The following is a 23,379-nucleotide window of genomic DNA, read 5'->3' on the forward strand; positions in this document are numbered from 1 at the left end:
ATTGGTCACTGTTGTTAGCTACAACCCCAATTCCAATGAAGTTGAGACGTTGTGTAAAATGTAAATAAAAACAGAATACAATGATTAGCAAATCCTCTTCAACCTATGTTGAATACACCACAAAGACAAGATATTTAATGTTCAAACTGTTCAAAATGTTCAAAAATATTAGTCCTATCAACTTTCTGTTTTCGTAGCATTCATCCTTGACCAAAATACATAAGCATACCAAACGGCAAATGTCAGCTCTCCCCAGTTTCTCTGTGATTGAAGCCATACACACTCACACATGCATACTGTACATGCACACAGAGGTCACTTGACTGTTATAATATAGATATTTGCAGAAAAAGTCAATGAAATTATTATTTTGCTGGAGTATATGTAGCATTTCCCCATGAATTAACTTGATGCAAGTCATTATTATTTTATTTATTTATTGTTCTGTGGTGTAGTTTGGAGGCAAGAATCATACCCTGTGCTGGCCTGCTGGCCTGCAGGACTCCTGCTGCACTGATCTGTCTCAAGGCCCCAATAGACCCGAAGCCCCCTACGGCATCTTTAGAGGAAAAGTCAATGGTGACATCATCAACACTGAAACCATGACAGCCTACAAGTTTAGTGGAATGTCCATCAATTGCAGTAAGAAAGAATACACACTGTATATAATGAAATACACTGATATGATGATAGTGTTGTTTTTACGTGGCACTGTGTTTACCATGATTTCCGGACTTTAAGATGCTACTTTTACACATGCAGCTTTTATAACGACGCGTTTAATTTATGGATTTTTACAGGATTTTTCAGATAAAAGACAAAATACGTCAACTGATGCTGTCAATTGATTTCCTGAAAGCTGCGCTCCTCATGCGATGTAAGCTCACACACAATGTAAATATATGCACTTACATGTTCGTTTTAGTGAAGAAAAGTCCCTCTTCGGCACTTTGCGCCACAGTTGCACCATCAGATCAGTGGAGCGGAGCCTTCTCCCCCCACCCTTCCCCACCAGTTCTCTGTCTTGGCGCAACAAGTCGAAAAAGTTACAGCGCCCCATTAACGTCTCATTTACCACAGACTCCATCCTATCCTGGCTGCACGCGATGAAATCTCAAGAAAAAGTTAAAATTACTCAGTTCTCCGTGTGGAGCAGAGACACCGGGTGCAAGTTGGGTGACATGCGCGTCAATATTTACGTGTAACACTTCAGGGGAAAAAGCATTTACGATATGTATTTACTGTAATTAAAAGTTAAAAAATCTTTCTATCTAACATCTTTCTGTGTAAATATCTCATGGAGACCTGCAGCTTATAGACAAGTGCAGCTTATTTATGTACAATTTCTTTTTTCTTTTTAATATTGGTGGATGCGGCTAATATTCAGGTGCAGTCTATAGTCCGGAAATTACGGTAATTGTATATTTACAATAATACATTTTTCAGTTGTCCTTGATTTACAATCATGTTTACACACCGATGCCGTGGGTTTGCATGTAAAGCGATGACCTGAAATCCAGGATTTTAAGTTCACTGTCTAGCTCAGGGACACACCACCAGGATTGACTCCCATGACTGTTTGGTTAATGGACAACCCACTCTACTCACAAACCATAATTTAGCTGTCGTACTACTTAAAGGTGAACACCGGGATATTTGCACCACTGAGAAGGCTAAAATGTCATTAGAAGTGTCTCGTAGCATGGATAGAATCTCTATGGGTGTGCACATGTGCATGTCTGCTTCAGTAAATGAAAAGAAACTTTTTTAAATGACTAATTTTACAGTTAAAGTCTTGCTTTTGTGTCACAGCAGTCTACTAAGTCATTACAAGTCACTTGTTGATGCCTGTTGTAAGTGGGATAAGTAGCATGAATGTCTCTGGGTCCTGCTACCTTTGAAATCAAGAGATGCCTAGGAAGAATAAATGGAAGCTTACACTCCCTGGACAGAGGTCTTTGGAGATGCCAAGATAACGAAGATCCAAGTCTTTAGGGTCCTGGTGCTTGCTGTCTTGCTGTATGGTTGTGGGACATGGACACTAAACAATGACCTAAGGTGACGATTGGACGTCTTTGGTACTGTCTGTTTGAAGGATTTTTGGATAACTTTTGAATGACCTTGTATCAAATGATTGGTTTCTAGGGTTTCTCGGATGAGGAGTATCACTGGCATTATGATGCAGTGTCGGCTACGACATTATGGCCATGGTGCGCATAAATCCCGTATGCATGTGCCTCAGTGTTGAGGACCCTAGCAGCTGGAGAAGGCCAAAAGGACACCCAGTATTTCACCTCACTGCAGGAGATAGATGATTACTTTTAAGAGGTGGAGATGGACTGGTTGTGTGTCTGGGTGGTTGCCATCAAGGACCCATGATCCCACAGCTGACCTGACTTTTTGTGGTTTTTCAGAATTGCATTGGATTTATTTAAAACAATTTAAAAAAAACAGCCTACAGCATACTTGAGTTTAATACTCAAAAATTCACATTTCAATGAAGTTTTTCTTGCAAATTTGTTTGCGTGACAACAGAGTAAGATCACCAGTGTAAAACTAACACTGACCGTGTTAATTTACTGTGAAGGCATTTTTTTGACTGCATGAAAAAGGACTGTACAATGGAATTGGTGAATGTTCTTTTATTTATTTTTTTATTTTTTCTTCCTTTGCAGAACAGGAATTCTGTGATAAAGCCGGCCAGAGATCCTCGCAAGTCAACATGTAATTCCCTCTTTTCATTTTTTTTTCTCGAAATGTTCCATCACATACTTGTTGAAACAGCATGACTGGCTGTTTTTGTCAACATCCTTCCTTATGTGACTTTGTGTTAATTGCTGGGAGTCTTATGTAATCTAACGCTGAACTCTGCAGTCAGGAAGCAAAGCTTTATATCTTGCTTGGGTGTGGTGACAAAAATAGCTGTGCTTGTTTTGCAGTGCTGTTTTTTTTTAAACACAGTTTTTAACCTAAAGTTTGTGGCGGTGCTTGTTGTTGTTCTGTGTGTCCAGGATTGAAGAGACCGTGATGAGGTCTCAGGCTGTGGGGAACGTCGAGCTTCCCTGTGCGCTCAGCACAGTCGTGGAGATGAAGGATGATTTCCATGGTTACAATGTAACTTTACCTGTAAGACACAGAAAAAAAAGTTGTGGTTAAAGTTTGATTTCTTATCAGATTCAGAAGGAAACCAGAATTGAAACTGAAATTGACAATCCACTACCTGATTTTGATGTGCAGTAAACATAACATCAGCGAGAATGTGACACCGGTTCCGTCTTGCACGTTCACATGTTGAAACTGAAGTACATTTTCTCATAAATAATCTAAGTGGAATATGTCAGCATTTCATACAGCTATGGCTGACGTCTGCATTATCTCAGTGGGAACTTGGTAATACAGAACTCATTTTTTTTAACATCCACCAAACACATCAGCAGGCTTGGGGAGTAACAGAATACATGTAATGGCGTTACGTAATTAGGATACAAAAAAAAGGTAACTGTATTCTGCTACAGTTACAGAAAAAAAGACGTATTCAGATTACAGGTATACGAGGGCTGTCAATAAAGTTACGGTCCTTTTTATTTTTTTCAAAAACTATATGGATTTCATTCATATGTTTTTACGTCAGACATGCTTGAACCCTCGTGCGCGTGCGTGAGTTTTTCCACGCCTGTCGGTGACGTCATTCGCCTGTGAGCACTCCTTGTGGGAGGAGTCGTCCAGCCCCTCGTCGGAATTCCTTTGTCTGAGAAGTTGCTGAGAGACTGGCGCGTTGTTTGATCAAAATTTTTTCTAAACCTGTGAGACACATCGAAGTGGACACGGTTCGAAAAATTAAGCTGGTTTTCAGTGAAAATTTTAACGGCTGATGAGAGATTTTGAGGTGATTCTGTCGCTTTAAGGACTTTTCACGGTGCGAGACGTCGCGCTGCGCTCTCAGGCGGCGTCGTCAGCCTGTTCAAGCTGAAAACATCCACATTTCAGGCTCTATTGATCCAGGACGTCGTGAGAGAACAGAGAAGTTTCAGAAGACGTCGGTTTCAGCATTTTATCCGGATATTCCACTGTTAAAGGAGATTTTTTTAATGAAAGACGTGTGGACGGGTCCGCGCGTCGGGACGCAGCCGCCGCGACGCTCCGCCACAGGAAAAACACCTCTGTTGAAAGCCTTAAGGACAAGTTGGAACATGTCCTGCCTGTTAAACAATTTCTCATATACTCACTCCACTGAAAGCCATCAAAAGCCGCCTGGATTTTACAAATGGTTATCAACACGGAGGTGTTTTTCCTGTGCCGCCGCACCGCGTCGGCTGCGTCCCGACGCGCGGATCCGTCCGCACGTCTTTCATTAAAAAATCTCCTTTAACAGTGGAATATCCGGATAAAATGCTGAAACCGACTTCTTCTGAAACTTCTCTGTTCTCTCACGACGTCCTGGATCAATAGAGCCTGAAATGTGGAGGTTTTCAGCTTGAACAGGCTGATGACGCCGCCTGAGAGCGCTGCACGACGTCTCGCACCGTGAAAAGTCCTTAAAGCGACAGAATCACCTCAAAATCTCTCATCAGCTGTTAAAATTTTCACTGAAAACCAGCTTAATTTTTCGAACCGTGTCCACTTCGATGTGTCTCACAGGTTTAGAAAAAATTCTGATCAAACAACGCGCCAGTCTCTCAGCAACTTCTCAGACAAAGGAATTCCGACGAGGGGCTGGACGACTCCTCCCACAATGAGTGCTCACAGGCGAATGACGTCACCGACAGGCGTGGAAAAACTCACGCACGCGCACGAGGGTTCAAGCATGTCTGACGTAAAAACATATGAATGAAATCCATATAGTTTTTGAAAAAAATAAAAAGGACCGTAACTTTATTGACAGCCCTCGTATTTAGTACAAAGGGGGGGTTAGTTCGCAGGATTACAATTTTAATGCATTTTATGATATTATCTGTATATATTTTTTTTTCTTTGAAATGAAAACGTGGACAGCATGATGTCTCCTAACCGGGCAAAATATTGATGAAGTGCCCAGATGTTAATGCATTTTCAATGGAGATTCGCGACTGAACACACTCAGAAAAATGCTCGCAACATACGTGTTAAAAAATGCCATTTTGACCTGGATATCGAGCCAGTAAAATTAAATTACATTAAATTATGTCAGCAAAGTATAACTTACTCTGACACACACACATTCCCAAATATTAGTGTTGAAAGTTACACGGATCTGCGCTGTTCAAGCTGCTGAGCTGAGGCGTCCTGCTGCTGCTGTGTTCAACGCAGCTCCTAAAACCATTACAATACATTTATATACATATTATTTTTTACACAATTATCCTTTATTGACCGAGTTTCATTCATGAAGTCAGTGGTGTGTGTGTGCACATCTCTATGTGTGGGTGTGACTGAGCGGCACAGTGCAGGTCATTATAATCTCATTATTTTAAGGTGCAAATTTAAAAAAAATCCCCAGCCTTGTCGAACAATTTTAATCACTAACGACAAGTATTTTAACTAGGCATTGGTCGAGCAGTGGAAAATATCAACTAGACATAAGTGAAGAGTTAATGGTCCGTGTCATCAGGCGACACAAGTACGGCAGGAAACACACAGCTGTTTATCATCCAAATATCACGGACAAAGTGACAAGAAGAACCAAAACCACTTACTTATGGAAGGAAATATTGTCTCCCTTGTTCCTCTGTTTGTGGCTTTGCCAACATGTGCAGCTTTCCGGCATGTTCCACCTGTTTCTTGAACTTCTATGCACGCAAATCACTAACTTGCCCGGAATTAAAATGGCGACCACGCCTCCTTACTGACAGGATTTACTTAATGGTTTTCATTATGCTTTTGTTCTTATTTTGAAAGTTCAACAAGTTGACTGATATGGTAAACATGGTGCGAATGCCATGTGAAAGACTAAAGTAAGATCATTTTATGTTTACTGAACAAGTAGCAGAATTTTTTTTGTTTTGTATATTGTTCTGCAAGCCACTTTTAATTACAAATTCATCCGCCCACCACCTGAGTTTTCATTATCCTTCATTTGTTTGGCATTTTTTGTTGAAAATTTAGCAGGTGAACACTGGTGTGTGTAAAAACAATATTGTGGCGCTCTTAATTCATAATGTGAAGTAAAACAGAGCATGCCATGTAAAAGAGACAGTTTTATTTTTGCTTAATAAACTGTACTATTTGGTCAAGACTATTTCTATTTAGTTTCTTTTGTCTGTATTAGCATATTTGATATTGGAGTAATCCAGAAGTAATTGAAAGTAATCAAATTACATTACTTTAATATTATGGTACTTGGATTACGTTACTGACTACATTTTTCAGCAGGTAACTAGTAATGAACTAAAATGGAACTAAAAGGAACTAAAATGAAAAAGTTTTGTGAGTAATTGTATTTATTATTTGGCACATTTAGTTGATGTCATGTGCTACAACTGGGAAGGTTGAGATATTTCGTTTGTTCAGATCTCAGGTTACCAGGAACTCATTAATGTTGATATCAACCTCCATTGTTCACTCTTGTTACCTTATATCGTTAATTTCTCCAAAAATGTTAGTCCTATCAACTTTCCAATATATATATATATAGCAGGGGTGGTGACCAATTCCGGGTTCAAGTCCCACCCCTGCCACATTTCTCCATGTAATGTGGAGTTGCGTCAGGAAGGGCATCCGTTGTAAAACCTGTGCCAAATATATATATATATATATATATATATATATATATATATATATATATATATATATATATATATATATATATATATATATATATATATATATATATAGCAATCTGCAGCTGTGCGGCTCTGCACCCCAGCAAACACTTTCTCATGCCTCCCCGACTCGCTCCCGTGCTCCCTCAGTGCATCTGCCTTCCCATCTCTTACCCAGCCTGTGCACTGTGTCAGGCCATTTGTTTTTAAGCTAAGCGCTATCACCGCTAGTGTGATCGTGTGGTGGTTGGGGTGTGCAATAGCACAAAACATATAGCACCAAAATTGCACACTAAATAGAACCAGAATTGCACAGTAAATGGAACACAATGGTAAATGGTATGAATGATCCATATCACATGACATACAAACCACCAATCAAATGACAAGAATCTATTTAGGTGTCATATAATAAGGACGAGTAAATGTCAGGGCTTTCATGGTGGAGGTGATGGTGTAGTGGGCTTGAGAACAGAGACATTTTGATCCACTGCTCTTAATGACACCTGTCATATCTACTGTATAATGACAGATGGTAAACAGTTGACATTTCGTGCAGATACATTTTTATGATGCAAATGTTTTAAACACTAAGCTGGGACGATGCTAGCTGCAATTACATTTCTAGTCTAGATGCAAAAATTGAGGGTAGTTTGGCCTTTGTGAAGTTATGCGTGCTCCACCACACTCCAGTGAGTGAAGGTTCATTTCACCATTAGGAGGAGGCGGGGCAGGACTCATTAACTCCCCTCAGCTCTGTAATTCTCATGCAATCACACATCTGTGACCGTGTGGGTCCAGTTTTAATCAGGGGTTTACTTTAGAGTCTATTTTTTAAACCAGTGAATGAGTAACTTGGATGTGATTTTGAAAATTAAATAGGTGAGAGTTTAGCCACATGAAACTGAATAAAAGCCACATTTTTCTCACAAGTAGAGGATAGATGTTGAACACTGACATTTTAACTCCAAAGTACTACCCTAAAATAGGAGTGTTGATATGACAAAGCTGAAGTATCAGTCTGGAGGCAGTTTTACTCATTAACTCCACCAGTGACGTCGTGTTTTCTCCTTCTTTTGTGTGTCTGTTTGGAGGATTACTCAAAAACAAATTGCACTGTTTTTATTGTCTTCTTTATTAAAGCAAAAGCTAATATGAATACAAATATGAGAGGGAATGTGTGTCACACTACTGGTTATCCACAGACACTTTGGTATGGCACATTGTTGACAGATGTTTATGAGTTCTTACTTAATGCCTGTGTTCATGAGCTTTGGGTAATGATGAAAAGAACATGGTCAGGCATACAAGCAACTTACTAACCAACCCCCCCTGAGCAAGCACACAGGTGACAGTGATAAGGACAAACTTCCACTGGCGTTTTTTGAGAGAGAAACTTCTGGAAGACCAGATTCAGAGCAGTGACCCACTGCTTATGCCATTCTGCCAAATAACAGAGATAAGAAAACAAAAATAAAAACTACAAACAGCATAGTCAGATCAAGCAGCAATAAGAGTCCATATCTGTACTCGTCACTCAGTTCGACCTTCAAGGTCATGCTCATCATTACCTTTGTATTGTTGTCCTTATTTTTGCACGAGCTCAACAAAGCAAATTCTTTATACAGTAGTGTTCAGAATAATAGTAGTGCTATGTGAATAAGAAGATTAATCCAGGTTTTGAGTGTATTTCTTATTGTTACATGGGAAACAAGGTACCAGTAGATTCAGTAGATTTTTACAAATCCAAGACCAAGCATTCATGATATGCACACTCTTAAGGCTATGAAACTGGGCTATTAGTAAAAAAAGTAGAAAAGGGGGTGTTCACAATAATAGTAGTGTGGCATTTAGTCAGTGAGTTCATCAATTTTGTGGAACAAACAGGTGTGAATCAGGTGTCCCCTATTTAAGGATGAAGCCAGCACCTGTTGAACATGCTTGTTGATGCGTGGAAGAAAACAGAAAACAACCATCAAAATGGATAGAAGAATAACTAGAATGGCAAAGGTTCACCCGTTGATCAGCTCCAGGATGATCAAAGACAGTCTGGAGTTACCTGTAAGCGCTGTGACAGTTAGAAGACGCCTGTGTGAAGCTAATTTATTTGCAAGAATCCCCCGCAAAGTCCCTCTGTTGTCAACAAGACAATGACCCCAAGCACAGTAGTAAACGAGCAAAATCTTGGTTCCAAACCAACAAAATTAATTCCTCGCAGATGTGAAGAAATCATGAAAAACTGTGGTTAACTGTGAAAAACTGTGTGACTGCTAAAAAAGCAGTTTCAACATAATGGTTTTGAGTTTGTAGCATCAACAGCAGATGCTACTATTATTGTGAACGCCCCCTTTTCTACTTTTTTTTACTAATAGCCCAATTTCATAGCCTTAAGAGTGTGCATATCATGAATGCTTGGTCTTGTTGGATTTGTGAGAATCTATTGAATCTACTGGTACCTTGTTTCCCATGTAACAATAAGAAATATACTCAAAACCTGGATTAAACTTTTTAGTCACATAGCACTACTATTATTCTGAACACTACTGTATGTGAGCACTTACTTGGCAATAAAACCCAGAGTGTGTGTGTGTGTGTGTGTGTGTGTGTGTGTGTGTGTGTGTGTGTGTGTGTGTGTGTGTGTGTGTGTGTGTGTGTGTGTTGTCATTTCAGCTGCTTGCGTTTGTACGGGGTCGCCACAGCAGATACAGCCAGATGAGGGATGGGTATTGATAAGATTTTATCGATATCGATGCCATTATCAATTCTGCTTATCGATCTGATTCCTTATCGATTCCCTTACCGATACCTCTTGTGAATTTTTTGTGTACTAAAAGTAGGCTTTACAGGTTTTCTATGTCAACAACATTTTATTGAGTCTTAAAGTAAAAAAATATGAAATTGGTCACTGTATCCTTGATCTCTGAACATAAATAAAAATAAACAAAATCTGTAGTTTTTGTCAAAAGCATTTCCTTTCAGACATTTTGGTATGAATGTCTCTCCATACCTCTGAGCTGAGCTCAGCTGGCTGCCGCACGTCAGCGCAGGACATCTCATTTTGGGAGGAAAAAAATGTTTTGATTGATTGCAGTTTGTATTACAACATTTGGAAAGAGGTATCAATTGATTTAAACGGCGTTTCTCTTTGAAGTTATTAATTCCTACTGGACTCAATTGGTGTAACTTGAGTCGGCAGACAGCCGCGCAACTCCAGTTTGACATGGAGAAACACACAGAGCTGCTGGTGTTCCAAAGAGGTCTCCCATCCAAGTACTAACCAGATGCCACAGTGCTTTGCTTCTGAGATCTGACAGGATCAGGCTCACACAGGGCAGACGTGTGTCAATGTGTGATTTCCTGCAGCTGCTTCATCTGTCTCATCTTTTCACTTCCTCTGTTCTTGCTGACTGTAAATTCTGTTTCCAGGCCCCTAAAGATGAGCCTCCCAATGCCATTCCAATGGTCTATCTTCCACCATCACTGAAGAAAGCTGCTAAAAAGAAGAGCAAAGTAATCTGCACCTTCTTCAGAAACACCTCCTTGTTCCAGGTAACGACGGCTGCTAGTTTCATTGATCTGAGTGTAGACTTTGAATGAGCTCACTCATCGCACTGAGAAAAACAGAAGCCTGTCTGAAAAGTATGTCTATATGTTTTACTGTTAAATAATAATCATATTAATAATAATAATAAACCATGTTTGTTTTTAATATGACACCCAGGAGGATGAAAAGAAGGTCACAATTATCAATGAGGTGGTTGGAATCACCATTGAGAACGAAATCATTACGGATCTCTCTGAGCCAGTCAGGATTGATTTTCATCACAATGTCATCCCTGTAAGTTTGTGTGTTTCACATTTGTTTCGCCATGGCATGTATTATTTATTTGATACATTGTACTGGTGTTGACTGGAGCAGAATATTAATCTGTCTTATTTAATATGTGGATTTTTACATCCGCCAAGGACATAATAAAATCATTTATGTTTATTTGTCTATCTGACTGTTAGCAGGATTACGTGAAAACTACTTCATGGATTTCGACGAAGGTTTTACCACAGATAGATATTAAGCCATGAAAGTCTCCATTATATTATGGAGGTGATTTGCATCCTTATTCTGGATCAAGATTTCACTTTATATACAACCCTAATTCCAATGAAGTTGGAACATTGTGTAAAATGTAAATAAAAACAGAATACAATGATTTGCAAATCCTCTTTGACCTATATTCAATTGAATACACCACGAAGACAAGATATTTAATGTTATAACTGATAAACTTTATTGTTTTTTGTGCAAATATTTGCTCATTTTGAAATGGATGCCTGCAACTCATTTCAAAAAATTTGGTGGACAGGGCAATAAAAGACTGGGAAAGTTGATGAATGCTCAAAGAACACCTAATTGGAAACAGGTGAGTGTCATGAAAGGAACATCCCCAAAAGGCTCAGGTGTTCACAAGCCAAGATGGGGTGAGGCTCACCACTTTGTGAACTGCATGAAAAAATAGTCTAGTTTAAGAACAATGTTTCTCAATGTTCAGTTGCAAGGAATTTAGGGATTTCATCATCTACAGTCCATAGTATAATCAGAAGATTCAGAGAATCTGGAGAACTTTCTACGCATAAGCGGCAAGGCCAAAAACCAACATTGAATGCCCATGACCTTTGATCCCTCAGGCGGCACTGTCTTAAAAACCAACATCATTGTGTAAAGGATCTTACCGTGTGGGCTCAGGAACACTGCAGAAAACGATTGTCAGTTAGCACAGTTTGTCGCTACATCTACAAGTGCAAGTTAAAACTCTACCGTGCAAGTGAAAGCCATACATCAACAACATCCAGAAACACTGCCGCCTTCTCTGGGCCCGAGTTCATTTGAAATGAACAGGCGCAAAGTGGAAAAGTGTGCTGTGGTCTGATGAGTCCACATTTCATATTGTTTTTGGAAATCATGGACGTTGTGTCCTCCAGACAAAAGAGGAAAGAGACCATCCAGATTGTTACCAGTGCAAAGTTCAAAAGCCAACATCTGTGATGGCATGGGGGTGTGTTAGTGCCCATTGCATGGGCAACTTATACATCTGTGATGGCACCATCAATGCTGAAATGTACATCCAGGTTTTGGAGTAACTCATGCTGCCATCCAAGCAACGTCTTTTTCAGGGACGTCCCTGCTTATTTCAGTAAGATAATGCCAAACTACATTCTGCATGGGTTACAACAGTGTGGCTTCATAGTAAAAGAGTGTGGGTACTAGACTGGCCTGCCTGCAGTCCAGACCTTTTGCCCATTGGAAATGTGTGTGGCATTATGAAGCACAAAATATGACAACGGAGACCCCGGATTGTTGAACAACTGAAGTCGTACATCAAGCAAGAATGGGAAAGAATTCCACCTACAAAGCTTCAACAATTAGTGTCCTCAGTTCCCAAACTCTTATTGAGTGTTGTTAGAAGGAAAGGTTAGTGCTAAACATCCCACTGTCCCAGCTTTTTTGAAACGTGTTGCAGGCATCCATTTCAAAATGAGCAAATATTTGCACAAAAACAATAAAGTTTATGAATTTGAACATTAAATATCTTGTCTTTGTGGTGTATTCAATTGACTATAGGTTGAAGAGGATTTGCAAATCATTGTATTCTGTTTTTATTTACATTTTGCACAACGTCCCAACTTCATTGGAATTGGGGTTGTATTTAAATTTATAAACAATGTAGGTTTGAAATTGTAAGTTTTACTGTTACAGTGCTGTCAACAGTTAAATGTGAGGTCAAGAAAGACTGACTTTATTTTTTATAAAACAAGTATTTATTTTCATTGAAGTCAGGAAAGGGTGACTACAAATTGAGTATTGGCAAAACGGGTTATTTTCATATTGAGGTGGCAGCTGGTGAAAGTAACTAAAAAAGAAACAAGTAATCTAACTTAGTTACTTTTACAATTGAGTAATCAGTAAAGTAACTAAGTTACTTTTTCAAGGAGTAATCAGTAATCAGTAATTGGATTTCTTTTTCAAAGTACCTATGGCAACACTGTGCACCAACATTTGTAATGCGTTTGGGGGCTTATTGGCGTGTGCACGTATCATTTGGGGCGGGTCACAGGGCAGCAAGGGAATAAGAATAAGGGAATAAGAAGTGTGGCAAACAGCCACACTTCTTATTCCCTCCCAGATGTGGCTCGAATTATGGTTTTTTTGGCATCCTGCCTGGGTCGGCTTGATTCTTGCTCAGTGTGATGGGGCCTAAAGGGGAACATTACACAGTGAGAAATGCAATGCTTTCCTATAAGAAACATACCAAAGAGCTGATATTCCACACTTTTTACGCTAGTCCCGCAAGTACATACAGCAGTGTTCAGAATAATAGTAGTGCTATGTGACTAAAAAGATTAATCCAGGTTTTGAGTATATTTCTTATTGTTACATGGGAAACAAGGTACCAGTAGATTCAGTAGATTCTCACAAATCCAACAAGACCAAGCATTCATGATATGCACACTTTTAAGGCCATGAAATTGGGCTATTAGTAAAAAAAAAAGTAGAAAAGGGGTGTTCACAATAATAGTAGTGTGGCATTCAGTCAGTGAGTTCGTCAGTTTTGTGGAACAAACAGGTGTGAATCAGGTGTCCCCTATGTAAGGATGAAGCCAGCACCTGTTGAACATGCTTTTCTCTTTGAAAGCCTGAGGCAAATGGGACGTTCAAGAAGAAGAAGAAGAAGAAGAACAGCATAGTTTGATTAAAAAGTTGATTGGAGAGGGGAAAACCTATACGCAGGTGCAAAAAATTATAGACTGTTCATCTACAATGATCTCCAATGCTTTAAAATGGAAAAGAAAAAAAAACAGACGGGTGGAAGAAAACAGAAAACAACCATCAAAATGGATAGAAGAATAACCACAACGGCAAAGGCTCACCCATTGATCAGCTCCAGGATGATCAAAGACAGTCTGGAGTTACCTGTAAGTGCTGTGACAGTTAGAAGACGCCTGTGTGAAGCTAATTTATTTGCAAGAATCTCCCGCAAAGTCCCTCTGTTAAATAAAAGACATGTGCAGAAGAGGTTACAATTTGCCAAAGAACACATCAACTGGCCTAAAGAGAAATGGAGGAATATTTTGTGGACTAATGAGAGTAAAATTGTTCTTTTTGGGTCCAAGGGACGCAGACAGTTTGTGAGACGACCCCCAAACTCTGAATTCAAGCCACAGTTCACAGTGAAGACAGTGAAGCATGGTGGTGCAAGCATCATGATATGGGCATGTTTCTCCTACTATGGTGTTGGGCCTATATATCGCATACCAGGTATCATGGATCAGTTTGGATGTGTCAAAATACTTGAAGAGGTCATGTTGCCTTATGCTGAAGAGGACATGCCCTTGAAATGGGTGTGTCAACAAGACAATGACCCGAAGCACACTAGTAAATGAGCAAAATCTTGGTTCCAAACCAACAAAATGAATGCCTCGCAGATCTGAAGAAATCATGAAAAATTGTGGTTATACAACTAAATACTTGTTTAGTGATTCACAGGATTGCTAAAAACGCAGTTTGAACATAATAGTTTTGAGTTTGTAGCGTCAACAGCAGATGCTACTGTTATTGTGAACACCCCCTTTTCTACTTTTTTTTTTTTACTAATAGCCCAATTTCATAGCCTTAACAGTGTGCATGTCATGAATGCTTGGTCTTGTTGGATTTGTGAGAATCTACTGAATCTACTGGTACCTTGTTTCCCATGTAACAATAAGAAATATACTCAAAACCTGGATTAATCTTTTTAGTCACATCGCACTACTATTATTCTGAACACTACTGTACCTTTATCGGACATTTGAACTTCACACTCTCCCGAGCGCCACCGGGCCACCATCTTTGTAGAATATCCGGGCACTTCCCGCTCGGCGCTGACGTCATTGATGAAAGACTGTACATATGCTCCAATGTCCACTGTTAGAATTACAATTTTGTACATGGTCCATGTCAAACAAGTGTTACTTCCGTACATTAATTGAAGTCTCCGTTGCTGTGCTGCAAAAGAGAGGGCATGACATGGGGTGTTTATGGCCAATTAACGAGTGAAGCTTGAATTCAAGGTCTGTTTTCGGCATGCCAAATGCGGCATCAGCCTGTAGTTTCCGCATTTGCACCAAAGAATGTTGTTCAGGCGCCAAGTTTCTGTCTCAACATCTTTGCCTTCCCAGACTTGAATCCAGTCGTCCATGCTCCTGGCTGGAATAGATTCCGGATCTACCGGAGGAGATTCGTTTATAGCGGCTGCAGTGGCGCCAGTCTCCCACTTTGGTCAAGTTACAAAGATTTGAAGTTCACTCAATAGATCTTAAGAGAAACGTCGTAGAAAAACAAACAACACTAGTTTCTAACCTCAGGAAGGTAGACAATGAGCTACAACCTTATTTTTATCCATATGAGTTGTCCTCTGAGCTGAAAAAATAACACTGATCTAAACAGGCAGGTGGCAGAAAAACGGAAGCTTAGGGACCATCTACAAAGTGCAAACATGAAAAAAAAGACACCAGAAAACTATTGAATAAATCATTGTAATAAGGAGTGATATCACCAAATTCACTGCACACATCAGTGGCATTGTTTATTATACTACAGAGCTCAGTTTGGGAAAATGTCGTTGTGAAAAACTATTTTTTAAATTTATAGCATCAATGTTATAAGGTAAGATGTAATCAAAGTCACTGCACACAACTGTGGGGTCCTGCTGGTTATACTACAGCACTCAGTTTGGAAAAATGTCATTGTTTGGTTATACTAGAGCACTGTTTGGAAAAATGTGATTGTTTAAAATTTAAGAATTTTTTTGTTGTTTAAATTTACAATAGCGTCAGTGTTATAAGGTGTAATGACACAAAATTTACTGCACACGTCATATTAGATTAGATTAGACAGAACTTTGTTGATCCCTTTGGAAAACTCCCCCAGGGAATTCGAGGCTCCATTTCCAATTTTTAAACTTACTTTTTTCCAAACTGAGTTCTGTAGTATAATCAGCAGGACACCACTGTTGTGTGCAGTAAATTTTGTGTCACTACACCTTATGATATTGATGCTGTTGAAAATTAAACAATAAAAAATTCTCCAAAATTTTTTAAAATTACTTTTTCCAAACTTAGTGCTGTAGTATGACCACCAGGGGATCACTGATGTGTGCAGTGAATTTGGTGTCACCACACCTTATAATATTGATAGTATTGAAAAATTAAACAATAAAAAAATTTCCATTCCAGATCTACTGAAGTGGGAGACTGGCGCCACTGCAGCCACTATAAACGAGTCTCCGCCGGTAGATCCGGAATCTATTCCAGCCAGGAGCATGGACAACTGGATTCAAGTCTGGGATGGCAAAGATGTTGAGACAGAAACTTGGCGCCTGAACAACATTCTTTGGTGCAGATGCGGAAACTGCAGGCTGATGCCACGTTTGGCACGTGTGAAAACGGACCTTGAATTCAAGCTTCACTCGTTACTTGGCCACAAACACCCTGCGTCATGCCCTGTGTTTTGCAGCACAGCAACGGAGACTTCAATTAATGTATGGAAGTAACGCTTGTTTGACATGGGGCATGTACAAAATTGTAATTCCAACAGTGGACATTGGAGCATATGTACAGTCTTTCGTCAATGACGTCAGCACTGAGTGGGAAGTGCCCAGATATTCTACAAAGATGACGGCCCGGTGGCGTTCAGGAGAGCACGAAGTTCAAATGTCCAATAAAGGTAGGTACTTGTGGGACTAGTGTAAAAAGTGTAGAATATCAGCTGTTTGGTATGTTTCTTATAGGAAAGTATTGCATTTCTCACTGTGTAATGTTCCCCTTTAAGTACTGTAAATTTCAAATATACATAAGATGGACAAGCTGCACAAGTTCTAATTTATTTTGAATTTTCAGAAATCAACACAATGTCAAAAATTCAAAATCATACATAAAGCACACCAAATATTTGACTGAATACGCTTTCATAAGTTTGAACTTTATTTGCAGAATTGGTCGACTTGTATTAAATTTGTTGGAATTGAATTTTATGCAGTTATTTTCAAGGGCAGCATGGTGGCTTAGTGGTTAGCCATGTTGCCTCACAGCAAGGAGGTCATGGGATCAATTTCCACCTGTGACCTTTCTGTGTGGAGTTGGCACGTTCTCCCCATGTTTGCGTGGGTTCCTCCGGGTGCTTTGACTTCCTCCCACATCCAAAGACACACAAGTTAGATGGATTGGACACTTTATATTGTCAATAGGTGTGTGTGGTGGTGTGAAAGTGTTTGTTTGTCTGTATGTGGCCCTGTGACAGACTGGCATCCTGTCCAGGGTGTACCTCACCTCATGCCCTATGACTGCTGGGATAGGCTGTGGCCCCCCATGACCTGATCTTGGATAAGCAGTTGAAGATGAGTGTGTGAGTTATTCTCAGTAGAATTGAGTTCAGGACTCTGGGTAAGCCACTCATAAAGCTTCACATTAGGCTACTTTATTCATTCAACAGCCAGCATTGATTTATGCTTGGTATCATTTCCTGTTCAAACTCCCCTTTTTCCTTGTTTCAGTGGTCTAACTGATAGTTTGAGGTGTTTCTGAAGAATTCTTTGGCCGTGCGACTTCTTCTTTATACCACTTTGTGCAATGCACTAGTTCCACCTGCAGCCAAACAAGCCCAGAACATAATGATACCACCACCATGCAGTTTGTAAAGTGTTCTTGAGATTTGATGCCTTACCTTGACTCATCCAAACATACCTCTGGTCTTTGTGGTCAAACAGTTCAATTTTTGTCTCATATCACCATAAAACTTTCCTCTAGAAGGCTTTTTTTTTTTCTCAATTTTTATTTGAGCCTGAATGTCAATTTTGATGCTGTATGTCTAATTTTGAACCTTTGTTGAAGTCAGGAAACATATTTTTTTCTTAATTTTTATGTTTTATTTCATGCAAATTTGTGTTTACTTTTAATTTACTATGTTTTGTGTATAGTGTTTTATAGTTTTTTTTATTTTATTTTAAATTAAAGCACATGGTTAGAAAGTTGTAATATAAATATACATTATTATTAAAATAAGTCACAGCTTGTGCACCAAATGTTTAGTTACATATATATATGACACACCCTGTGACCTTTAATTGGAGTAAGCAGTTGAAGATGAGTGAGTGAGCCCCAGAAAACAGTTCAATAAACTCACTGAAAGCCTAATAATCACAGATAGTCATGTCTACGGTGAGTGCCTGTAAGCGTCTGACCACAACTGGAGGAGTAGAATCATGCATTAATAATTTACAGACCAGAGTGCAGAGATTCCTATTATAATAATTATGTTGTATTCTTTAGTAGCTATGGTGAGTTTGCAGCTTGGTCACAGATTCAGCATTTTGCACCAGGGAACAGACATGCAAGCATCTCCAGATGGCGTTTTGAGCATGCAAGTTGTTGAGTTACTGTAATACGTGCCATGTACTGTACACCTTAGTTCATAGGTTTGTTGTGGCTCTTCTGTAATACAAAATGCTGCTTCTCAGCCCCATAGTTTTTGCATCAACGTTTTCCTCGTCAACGCTGACAAAAACACATAAACCATTTCAAAGCTTCTACCCTTTCCTGACATGTGAAGAAAACAAATCGTCGTTTGTACATTTCTGAAAGTTTGTATCAATGTTTCATCTTCTCTGCACTCACACAGTGGGTTTGTGTCTTAACCAAATCAGTAGCAGACTGGCAACTGGTGCAACAATAAATCCTGAAACCGAAAAACAGCAATGTTTTACAAGTACCAAATCATGGGTTGTGTTAAAAAAAAACCACGAGGCCTGCAGCAGTGACTTTAAATCAGCTGCAGAATGTTAATGTTTGCAAAATGCAATGTAATAACTTCAGGATGCGGAAACTGTACATCTTCCAACCAGTTATTGAACATTTTTGAGTGATATTATTCCATTCTTTTCATTTAGTTTTATTCTGTATGCATGATCTGAATCATACCGTGACCATGAAAATGTGATTCATACTGAACCTGGAGAGTGTACCATTGCATCCCTATGTAGTAGCAGCAAATCGTAGTATAAATTTCAGCAATGTTTGCACTTTTGTCTGTTTGTTCCACTACAACTTCAAGGTTAGGGTTCAGCTTTGGCCAAATTCCGACAAACTGGATATGTGTGTGATAGTCAAACCCAGAATTGTCCTAGGGTGTTTGTTTTGGCAAATGTCCAGGTTATTGGGCTCAAAGGCCAAAATTTAGCTTTTTCACTCTGATTTCCACCAAAGCTACCTCCCATATGTATGTATGCATGTATACTTTATTTGAGTTCTGGAATTGTCCAGATTGCCCTCAATCAAATTTGTCAAACGTCAACCACTGGGGCCAAGGTTGTGTCTACCTCTATATTGGCCCTACTTCTCGTAGGTACTTTTGGTGTCTTCTACCAAACTTGGTATGTCAGTGAAAGTTGAGCCTGAAATTTCCCTTTTGGCAAAGGTCAGGATCAAGGAATTTAATTTTCAAGCCTGTTTGAGCTAAATGCACACATACTTAGGTGGATTCCAGAATTACCTGAGCAAGGTCAGCCAAAGGTCAATTATTTGGGTCACAGTCAAATGTTAGATTGCTGTAGCCTTTACTGTCTTCATACCCATGGGTTTGATTACCTCGTATTAAAAATAAGACTATAAAGACATTTTAGTCATGATTTGATGCTTCAGATGACCTTAATCTGGTTTGATATATGTGGAAATGTGCAATGATAGAAAATGATTATAACTTATTTCTTTCTTTCCTATTTCAGAATTCTCATTCAAGGATATGTGTTTCATGGGACACGAATAAAGGTCGGTACCCTGTAGAACCAAGATTAATGAAGCTAAAAGTCAAAGTGCATCTGTGTTTCTATGATTGCTTGTCAGAAGCAGTGATACTTTGTATCTCTTTGTACAGATCCGTTGAAGGTGAACTGGTTGCAGGATGGATGTGAGACACATCAGATAGGTGAAAAGAACACAGTTTGCCTCTGTAGCCATCTGACCTACTTCACCATACTGGTGGTAAGAACCTATAAAAGCCACAACCACAAAAAACATTACAACTGAAAAACTCAATTCATGAAAAGTGACTTACTTTCTGTGATTTTATGCAAATATATCAAGAATTCACAGTGGAAGTGAAGAATCAGACAACAAAGTGCACTTTTTGAAGATTTTATTTATTTATTTATTTGTTGCATGCTTTTAATCAATAAGACAACAATTCAAACACACATTAAAGAATTGATGCTCATATTTGGGGCTATCGTTCACAATAGCAACTGGAGCCTCGACCAGTGCGCCACCTTCTGGCTCTGACTGTCATTACATCTCTGGGCTGTGCTCTCTCTGTGTTCAGCTGCATCGTTCTCATCATCTTCCTCTGCAAGACGAGGTACAGAGTGTCAAACAACCCAAAAAAACAACTTTATTCCTTGTCTTCAGCCTCTTCTCTCTCCAACTGATCTCCTCTGTCCTCCCTCCACCAGGAGGTACAAGGAGCAAGCTGTCTCCATCCACATGGGTTTAGCTGTGTCTCTCCTCTTACTCAACCTGCTCTTCTTCTTCACTGGGACCTTGGCCAACCTGGTTGGAGAGAGTATCTGTGCCTGGGTGGGGGCGAGCCTCCACTATGCGCTCCTCAGCTCCCTCACATGGATGGCCTTGGAGGTCTTCCACACCTTCTGGTTGGTCTCTATCATTTTTAGCCCCACGCCGAAGACTTACGTGTGGAATCTGATTGGCTTCGGTGAGTCTCTTGAGGGATACATTGACACATCTTGTTAAATTTCACCATGGTAAGGTTACTGCATTCCAACTGTGTGACCTCTTCTCCAGGTTTTCCAGTGGTTCCTGTTGTCATCCTGGTATTCACTGGGGACTTTTACGGTGTAAGAAGGGTGACGCAGATGGATGACACGTCCAGCCCATATCTGATGTAAGCAGGATGTTCTGTTTATTACGATGCTAAATGATTGAAGCACAGAAAGCAGGTTGCACTACCTGAAAGTTAAAAGTAAAAGTAGTTAAAAGCATTTAATAAATACAAGCCAGACAGGAAGTCACATCCTGTTTCAGTAGAGCGATAAATTATGCATCAATCACGTACGGTCTCATTATCTTCCAGAACAGACCTTATAGGAATTTCATTGGTGTATCAGACATCCTACATTTCAGACTTTGTTGTACTTTATGTGCTTCACAGTAGCATTTCAACCATAAACAAAAATTCAGCAAATGTATTGAAGCAACTAAAATGTGTTTCAATTTACATTTCATTTGTTTTTTAGTGGTTATTTACTGTATTTATATCTCTTGAATGTTGTGATTTTATTCTTTCTTTTGTTTGAATGTGGGGAAAATGTTAATGGTGAATCCATTTACATATCAAGAGGGCGCTAGAGTTGGTTCTTTATATAGAGTTACTTGATTGGACATGATTTGGAAAGGCACACACCTGTCTACATATAAGGTCCCACAGCTGACAGTGCATGTCAGAACACAACACAAGCATGAAGTCAAAGGAATTGTCTATAGACCTCCAAGACAGGATTGTCTCAAGGCACAAATCTGGGGAAGGGTACAGAAACATTTCTGCTGTTTTGAAGGTCCCAATGAGCACAGTGGCCTCCATTATCCCTAAATGGAAGAAGTTTGGATCCACCAGGACTCTTCCTAGAGCTGGCTGACTGTCTAAACTGAGCGATCGGAGGAAAAGGGCCTTAGTCAGGAAGGTGACCAAGAACCTGATAGTCACTCTGTCAGAGCTCCAGCATTCCTCTGTGGAGAGAGGAGAACCTTCCAGAAGGACAACCATCTCTGCAGCAATCCACCAATTGGGCCTGTATGGTAGAGCGGCCAGACGGAAGCCACTCCTTAGTAAAAGGCACATGGCAGCCTGCCTGGAGTTTGTCAAAAGGCACATGAAGGACTCTCAGACCATGAGAAACAAAACTCTCTGCTCTGATGAGACAAAGATTGAACTCTTTGGTGTGAATGCCAGGCATCATGTTTGGAGGAAACCAGGTACCATCCTTACAGTGAAGCATGGTGGTGGCAGCATCATGCTGTGGGGATGTTTTTCAGCGGCAGAAACAGAGAGACTAGTCAGGATTGAGGGAAAGATGAATGCAGCAATGTACAGAGACATCCTGGATTAAAAACTGCTCCAGAGCGCTCTTAACCTGAGACTGGGGTGACGGTTCATCTCTCAGCAGGACAATGACCCTAAGCCAGAGGTCTCAAAGTGATTCCAGAAAGTGCCAAGCATGTACAGGTTTTCTTTGCAACTACCCACTCCACCAGGAGATTTCACTGATTAACATCACTTTGAGCAGATGGAATCAGTTAATTACATGCTATTTTTTTGTTTTTTTTGTTTTGTTTTGTTTTTAATAAATTTGCAAAAATAAAAAAAAAAATAAAAACATTTCAGATTGTCATTATAGGGTATTGTGTGTAGAATTTGAAGGAAAAAAATGTATTTCATTCATTTTGGAATAAGACTGTAACCTAACAAAATGTGGAAAAGTGGAATGCTGTGAATACTTTCTGGATGCACTGCATTAGCCTAACTGAAACTAGCTAACTGATTCCAACATTAATTTTGTTTAAGTTAGCCTGTCCAAACACTGATGAAGCTGACATTAAGGCCAACATTTATAAGGTTGATAGCACCATATTTATCTCTTCTGGTTGGAAACTGGGAGGTGACACCACATTTTAATTGAACCACCTGCTGCCTGTAAATTTCTCTCCGGCATTATTATTATTATTATTATTATTGTTAGTATTATTATTATGTGCTTTGGTTGCCTGCTATTTTTAAACAAAAGTTTACATTATTTTGGAATTGTGTATATTTCTGCAGTAACTCTATGCAGATCCTGTGATGACACTGGAAATTGTCTTTACATTTTTTAGTCTTTTTTTTTCATTTGCCTTGAATTTCCTTCTTCAAGAGTGCAGTGGGCCCCAGACCCAGGGCCTAAAGCTGCACCCTTAACATTACTGACTTTTTATCCGAGGGCTCTCTTCAAGATGGTGACCTTTCCTCTCCTCAAATACTGCCTCTGATCTCCTGCCCCACTTTTCAAGTTTGAGTAGGGGAAACAGTGAGAGATCTTTTTCTTCTCCCCAATGGACCAATTTACAGTGGTGCAGTTTCACTGGATTCTTTTAGCCCACTGATGGTGTTGTTGCTGGGGTCCAGGATCAGAACTATCTGGTAGATGACATCGCTGATTTGGTGGAAGACCCAGCTGAGTGCTGCTACAGAGGAGATGTCTCCCCACAGCACTGGGAGAAGCTGCACCATTTTCTTCATACGCCCTGGTGCCTAGGCGCTTTGTGGAGGTTTTAGCTGGGGTTTGTTTCTTTTGAAACATCCTCATACCAAGATCTCTCCTGGCAAACCCCTTCACAGTGGGACCGAGGACACTCGAGGCTTGTGTCCAGTAGGAACTCCAACCCACTAAGGGTGGGTTGGGTTAGCTGTCTGAATATTTATGTTTCTTACCAGATATGCATACATGTGTGTTACCAGGTGCTGGATGAAAGACTCCCAGAAAGCTTTGCTGGCCCACTACTTCACTAACAT

General features: G+C 39.8%; 1 protein-coding gene across 1 annotated transcript in view; it reads left to right on the top strand.

Moving 5' to 3' along the window:
• The window catches only part of LOC117523870 (adhesion G-protein coupled receptor G5-like), a 98,884-nt gene that overhangs the window by 67,351 nt on the left and 8,154 nt on the right, over positions 1-23,379 (top strand). Inside the window, exons 4-14 of the mRNA XM_034185487.1 lie at positions 456-642; positions 2,676-2,724; positions 3,012-3,126; positions 10,164-10,286; positions 10,459-10,575; positions 19,547-19,589; positions 19,696-19,802; positions 20,060-20,175; positions 20,270-20,529; positions 20,619-20,718; positions 23,326-23,379. The exon at positions 23,326-23,379 is cut by the window's right edge and continues 221 nt beyond it. Of these exons, the coding sequence (XP_034041378.1) occupies positions 456-642; positions 2,676-2,724; positions 3,012-3,126; positions 10,164-10,286; positions 10,459-10,575; positions 19,547-19,589; positions 19,696-19,802; positions 20,060-20,175; positions 20,270-20,529; positions 20,619-20,718; positions 23,326-23,379 (1,271 nt within the window). The remainder of the gene's footprint in view (positions 1-455; positions 643-2,675; positions 2,725-3,011; positions 3,127-10,163; positions 10,287-10,458; positions 10,576-19,546; positions 19,590-19,695; positions 19,803-20,059; positions 20,176-20,269; positions 20,530-20,618; positions 20,719-23,325) is intronic.

The sequence above is a fragment of the Thalassophryne amazonica genome, chromosome 2 (assembly GCF_902500255.1).
Source record: "Thalassophryne amazonica chromosome 2, fThaAma1.1, whole genome shotgun sequence".
Classification (NCBI taxonomy): domain Eukaryota; kingdom Metazoa; phylum Chordata; class Actinopteri; order Batrachoidiformes; family Batrachoididae; genus Thalassophryne; species Thalassophryne amazonica.